The following is a 6388-nucleotide window of genomic DNA, read 5'->3' on the forward strand; positions in this document are numbered from 1 at the left end:
CTTGCGGCAGAAGCTGACCTGCTTGCGGACGTCCTGCAGCGCCACCTCCTGCAGCGTGCTGACCAGGACGGCGCCGTCCAGCCCGGCGGCGGCCAGGTAGCCCACCAGCGAGAGGTGCTCGTCGGAGGTGCCGGGCGGCGTGTCCACCAGCAGGTAGTCCAGCTGGCCCCAGTCCACGTCGCGCAGGAAGTTCTTGATCATCGTGTTCTTCTTCGGGCCGCGCCAGATCACGGCGTCGTCGCCGCCGCCCAACAGGAACCCGATCGACATCACCGCCAGATTTTCATCTGCATACTGCAAACGTCATAGTTTTTCAGTCGGGTGTACCGATATGAATGGAAAAAAGGAGCAACGCACCACGGGTGACCAGCCCGAGCCGCTCTGGTGAACCTAAGAACAGCCGGAAAACTGTAAACCACTCGCCAATAACAAGTTCATTTTCAAACCGATACAAGACGTCATTTAATCTTTATTCCATATTTGCAATTTCATCCAATTTTCTGGCACTGATATAAACTTTCGCACTGGTTTTTATTTTACTTAATATTTACTAACTTGTATTTGTTGGCAACAACTGTCATATTTTTCTATACTGGTTGATATATGATTTGATTCAATTACATAATTATTCCTTTCATGTTTCACTCGTTCGACCAAGTACCTGTTCGCCGGCCAGTCCGAGCATGGTCGGCACGGACGCTCCACAGACGTCCACATCCAGCAGCGCAACCTGCAAAACGCCCATCTCGATAGCTACATGGTTGTTTATTCAAAAACAGCGTATGTTTCTGAGCAGTACGAAACTACGAAGGGTGCCAATTGAAGACTGCTTTCACCACCACGTATTGTCTACCATTAGGCTATCACTACCTAGTACAGATACGAGTACTGGTGCAGCACAGTCGAGCTGCTGCGGCTTCGTTCAGCTGCACAACCAACCAACATCAGCATTCCTCGAAAAACAAGTGCATTCCGTCCACATCCCCTAGGAAGTACAAAAGTAAACTAAAAAAGTAAACGTAAACGAGATACTGCGATGTAAAGTACAAAACTGACATGCAAAGGAGATGCAGCAAAGTAAAGTAAAAAAGTTAAATTAAACGAGAAACTTGCGATGTAAAGTACAAAACTGACATGCAAAAAGGGCACAACAAAGTGAAGTAAAAAAAGGAAACGAAACGAGATATTGCACGTAAAGTAGAAAACCAAAAGTGTAGCAATATCAGGACGGCTTTTTTGGAAAACAAAACAAATACTATGAACGCATTCTAAGTCAGCAGTAGGATGTTAATTAGTATTCCAATTAGTATTCACCTCAGAACAAAAGAAATATAATTTTCATCTGACGAGTGAGAAAATTAGTACAATTCGAGTACCCCACCTGACGTTTTGGTGGCCAAACAGATTAAACAGCTGCACCCGGAACAGATAGGCCAATAGCGGGAAGACGGTGAACATCTGGAAGAACAGCAGGCAGCGCGCTACGAGCGCCATAATTTCCTGGTTGGCGAAATTCTTCAATAAGTTCTGCAACAGATCCCCTGCGTCATCAATCTACTTCCACTAAGTTACACATACAATGTGGAGATTCTCACGTCGGCAATCAAGTGCTTATCCACCGGGAAGGCGGCGTAATAGCAGCCACCCACGAAAGCGTAACACACCGCCGCCATCAGAAACGCGATGCCGGTGTCGCGTTTGCGGTGCTGCGGATTGGCGTGGTGCGTCGTCATGCCCAGGATGCAGTTGTGGATGAAGAAGCCCATGGACAGTGTCCCCGTCAACGCCGGGAAGTGGCCGTTGAACACTGCAACACCAAGAAACGCTCTCTCCCCTGCGCAACTAATAAAAGAAAATATGCTCTACATTCGAATCCCGGCGAGCCGCTGGACGCGTTCCAGCCCCAGTCGCTGACCTTCTTGGACACGAAGACGATCATGTACAGGATGGAGACGATGCCGAAAGAGCTTAGTTTCGTGAAGAAGGTCGGATTGCGGATGCAGATCAACGGCAACAACAGGAACACCTATGCAATCAAACAAATCAGTTTTTAACCAACGAAATACTAAAAAAATAGACAAACTGATTATCGGAAATTTATAATATTCCTAGGGAGATAGAAATTTTTAAGTTTCTTTATGCCAGAAGAGCAAACGAAGTTGACGAAATAATCAAATAAACAAACCAAACGCAAACAAACCGGTAAACAGAAATAAATTGGAAAATCCAGATAAATAAATGACGAAAAATTAAATTACAGAGCTAAAATGCGCACCAGATAAAACGGGACGGTCAGGAGTTCATTCCAGTAGCGCGCAAAGCGTCCCTGTGGTCCCAGATCGGTGGCGGGATCGGTGATGTTGGCCGTTTCGGGATACTGCAGTTCTGCAGAATTTCAGATGAATTTATCATTTTATCATTATCATCACACGGCACACAGCGCACTGCCAAAATACGTCCGTACCGTAGAAATAGCAGCCGATCTGGTAGAGCATGGCCGACATGAGGATCCAGTAGACGACCATGGCGCCGATCAAGTTGAGGAGGGAGACCAGCAGACTGACGAAGGCCAGTCTGACGCCCAGCAGCCGGGCGCAGATGTCCTGGAACTCGACGATGGTGACGCCGGTGGTGGTCTGCAGGTAGTCGGCGGCCTTGTAGATGAGCGTGGTGGGGAAGAAGGCCAGCGCGCCCATCACGAACACCAGGCACACGCCCAACGCCAAACCGGCCTACATGCAAAATAGCTCAGCTTCCGCTGGATGGCGCAGTGTTTTGAAGGGAAATACGCACCTCCTGGATGGCCCAGGGCAGCACTAGCAGCGACGATCCCATCATCGTCGTCCATAAACTCAATCTGCAAATTGCAATGAGTGAACAATACTTGACCAAATCAAGTAAAGATAATTTCACTTCTGGGCAGTAGTAAGTGAACAAAAGAAATTTACATTCCATGTCTCAAAACCTTCAAAGCCCTGGTAAATTAAAACAACCGGAATTAAATTCAGAGAAATGGAGATTCGCCACTTACATGGTGACTAAACTGCCCTGGCTGTTTTGCGATTTCTCCACCGGAAATCCACTGGCAGTCTCTGCGCGTTCTAGCAGTCGCTCGCGGTCGGAATCCGCCCCGATCTCCGGGTACACATCGGTCGGGCGGCTGCCGACATCCTCGCCCCGCCGACCGCCGAATCTCCCCGCGTCCGATCGCTCCGGACGCCGCGGACTGGACGGAGCAGGTGGCGGCGCATACGGATACGCAGCGAGGCTGGGCGCGTCACCGACGCCAGGCAGCGTCGCGCCTTCCCTAAACGTCAACGCACGATTGGACTCCATACAAAACAAGGGAAATTACAGTACTGTGTAATTATTCTTTCAATATGGTAAAATCTCCTTGAATCTGCTAACTGGAAATCAAATACAATTCAATGAAAATAAAAACCTGCTAATCAAAATTAAATAATATTAAACTCCTGATATAAAAATAAAATAAAATTTTGACAAATACAACTCAATTCTGATGAAACAATTAAAATAAAAATAAAATTCTGATAAACAAGAATTAAATAAAATTGCACTTTAGACTGTAATCTACGAAGTATGATCAGCATTCAGCAATATAATAAAAAATTTAATAAAATCCAATTCGCTACAATAAAATCATGAAAATAACCGTCCGTCGGGTGAAGCTTTAATGCCCCATTCCACTTTAATCTGCTTAATCAGAATGCTTTGTTTACCTTTGAAGCACATCGTCCGGGAGATGACTGCGCTGGCGGATGCCGGAAATGAGGGGGAGACGCGCGGCGGTGGGGATGTTGGAGAGGAACTGTTCGTCGTTGGTCAGCGCGTCGCTGTCGCTGTTCCGCATCACCACGGGCTCCTCAACCACGCTGTCCGCCATGGATATTTCTACAGCTCGGAGAATGGGGCAAAGTTATCAACCAATGCTAAACTGGCCAGATGTATTCCACACTGATAACCATCGCATCACCCAACACGTTCAAACATGACAAACAGTATAAAATCAAAAATACTGTAAATCAACGATCACGAATAATGCAAGCAAAGTAAGCTAACGCACTGCATTCCAGACTGTCCTCGTCGCAGATCGCAGTCTTTCGTATGTACTGATAGCACCCGCTGTGCGTTGTGAAAAAACACCAGAAGAATGCACTCGTCGGTGGATGGGAAATGTGTCAATACGGCAGAATTCCAGACAAGTGGAGCGAGCGCGTAAATTTATCGGAAAAGCTGGACTTGGACTTCGGCACATCGCGATAAAAGGCAGCACAGGCCACAGGGTGGCGTGACCGCACGAATGCGATACCAGGGGGCAGAGCCGTCGTGCACCTACGATGTGCGAATTCCATTCCACAATGCGTCGACCGGAAGCACCCCGATGCAGCATGCTCGGCACGTTGCCCGCTCTTCTTGCAAGTTGCAACACGTATGCAGCCAACAATTTTTTCTACGTCAGTTTGTTGTTGTATTTTTTACATTTTCGAAGCAGTGCTTTTTAGTTTTTACCATTAGTTTTCTTACTGTGCCTTCATACTTCATAATAATTGTCAGTTTGTCACTACATTCCTGTGCATATTAATTAAAGTAAATCCTCTGCCTGATCACCGTTAGCGGCGCATACTGAGTAATAGATTTATCCTTCTGCACTTGCTGGTTTTCCGGACTGGCGTGTCGACTCGCGAAGAATGGCTGATTCACAGGCGTCTTCTTTGTTGAGCTGGAGCAGCATCACGACGCTGTCCATCACGCTGCTCTTCGGGAAGAAGACCGACGCGGAGACAGCCTCCGCCGACGCGCCCGTCACTGATCGCGGCGCTGCGGAGAAAGGGAAAGCAGCGAAGGAAACGGGCAAGAATGCAAGAACAAGAGCGCGCGCGCCGTCCCCAGCAAGGACGCCGCGGCCGGAAAGGGGGCCGCCGAGAGGTACCGCCATCCGCTGCTGGTGGCCAGCCTCAAGGGCCACAGCGCCGACATCTGCGACGGGCATTTCAACGCGTCGCAGATTCAACTCGTCACGTCCGCCAAAGGTACTTGTACAGTTCTGAGTAGTGCCCGTTTGGCCTTAATAACAGGATTTACAGAATTTTCGCTGGCAGAAATTGTTTTTGCCACGGTGTTGCCATTTGCAGACCGCTCGCTAATTTTATGGACCTGCAGTGATTTCCTCACCGATGATCCCGCAAAAGAACCACGGTATTTATTATTTTTATTTGTTGCACAAAATCCTTTTATTTTTTCTCTCTGATAACTTTCGTTGTATGCATTTGTTTTAAATGTTTTAAAATATAATTTATCGTTGCAACATTTAAACGTTGCAACAACGTCGCCCTGTTATTAGTTACTCCTTATCAATTTTTCTGTGTTTTCAGTATTTTTAGATTGATGATTTCTTTGCGTTTTTTTAAAATTACTGTTGTCACTGGTTGATCAGCATTACAGTTAATAATCATTGGCATTAATTTTTGTTTTATTTACTTCTATTTTTTATTTTCGTTTTTTTACTTTTCTGTTTAAACGCTAGTTTTTCCTAATTATGTTAAGTATTCCGCTTGACGCTATCATTGTTCTTCTTGATCCAGGTTTCACGCCGGAAGTGCGCGCGTGGGCCATCGTGGCGGAACAAATCCAGCGGCGACGTGCAGTCCGTGGAGAAGGCCTTCGAGCTGACGGGGCACAGCGCGGCCATCCCGGCCTTCGCCTTCTCGGGCGACTCCACCCACATGCTCTCCGTCAGCAAGGACAAGTCCTTCCGCCTCTTCGACGTCAACGTCGACTACAAGAAGCGCCAGTCGCCGCGCCTCGTCCAGCACGCGCCCTGGACCGCCGCCGCCGTGGACGACAAGCGGCCGCTGCACTGCGCGCTGACCAACGACTCGCGCTGCGTCGTCATCGCCTACCGAGCGGACCTCTTGATTTTATCAGGTGTGGACGGGACGGTGCGGTGCCGCATCGACAGCTGCCTGGCGGGGACGCCCGGAGGTGGCAGCGTCGACGTGGGCCGGCTGCTGCTGGATCCGACGTCGGGCTTCGTGCTGGTCATTGGCGGACGCGTGGTGCGGGTGTTCCGCAATCTGGTCGGACTGGAGGTGGCCGTGGAGGCGCTGAAGGAGAGCTTGAAGTTCGCCTCGCAGGATTCGGTGCGCAGTCGCATTCAGGGTCAGATGGAGGCCGCGGAGACGGCGCTGCAAGCATGTCGAAAGAAATTCACCTTGTAACGGATTTTTATCGTCCAGTTTTTTATTTCGTTTTGTTTTTGTTGATTCGCTGTTTTTTTTAACGTAGAGAATGCTTTGGTAGTTATTTGTCGCGGCTGTCCGTCCATTCAGTTAAAAGCAGAAAAAATGACTTTGAAAAATTAAGAAAA

At 48.3% G+C, this 6388-nt stretch overlaps 2 protein-coding genes across 5 annotated transcripts; one reads left to right on the forward strand and one right to left on the reverse strand.

Annotated features, from left to right (window-relative positions):
- Positions 1-118: 118 nt before the first annotated feature.
- LOC129591715 (sodium-coupled neutral amino acid transporter 9 homolog) lies at positions 119-4241 on the reverse strand. 4 transcript variants are annotated; one of them, XR_008690880.1, is made up of 12 exons: positions 3741-4241; positions 3032-3307; positions 2794-2857; positions 2465-2732; positions 2276-2385; positions 1867-2026; positions 1596-1807; positions 1382-1527; positions 871-985; positions 662-730; positions 358-390; positions 259-294 (listed from the first exon to the last, which is right to left on the reverse strand). XR_008690880.1 is itself a non-coding variant. In XM_055487475.1 (11 exons), the coding sequence occupies exons 1-11, from the start codon at positions 3902-3904 to the stop codon at positions 270-272; spliced, it is 1527 nt and encodes a 508-aa protein (XP_055343450.1). In that variant the 5' UTR covers positions 3905-4241; the 3' UTR covers positions 119-269. The 4 variants fall into 4 exon arrangements, 3 of the variants coding, with proteins under 3 accessions (XP_055343450.1, XP_055343451.1, XP_055343452.1); XM_055487475.1 differs by lacking the exon at positions 871-985 and having other exon boundaries at positions 119-294; XM_055487476.1 differs by lacking the exons at positions 259-294; positions 358-390; positions 662-730 and having other exon boundaries at positions 737-985.
- A 468-nt stretch (positions 4242-4709) lies between these two features.
- LOC129591766 (transducin beta-like protein 2) lies at positions 4710-6388 on the forward strand. The gene is given in 3 exon segments (XM_055487567.1): positions 4710-4947; positions 5604-5644; positions 5646-6388. Coding segments are annotated over 3 exon segments (873 nt in total). The 3' UTR covers positions 6240-6388.

Source organism: Paramacrobiotus metropolitanus, unplaced genomic scaffold (assembly GCF_019649055.1).
Source record: "Paramacrobiotus metropolitanus isolate TYO unplaced genomic scaffold, Prichtersi_v1.0 Parri_scaffold0000048, whole genome shotgun sequence".
Classification (NCBI taxonomy): domain Eukaryota; kingdom Metazoa; phylum Tardigrada; class Eutardigrada; order Parachela; family Macrobiotidae; genus Paramacrobiotus; species Paramacrobiotus metropolitanus.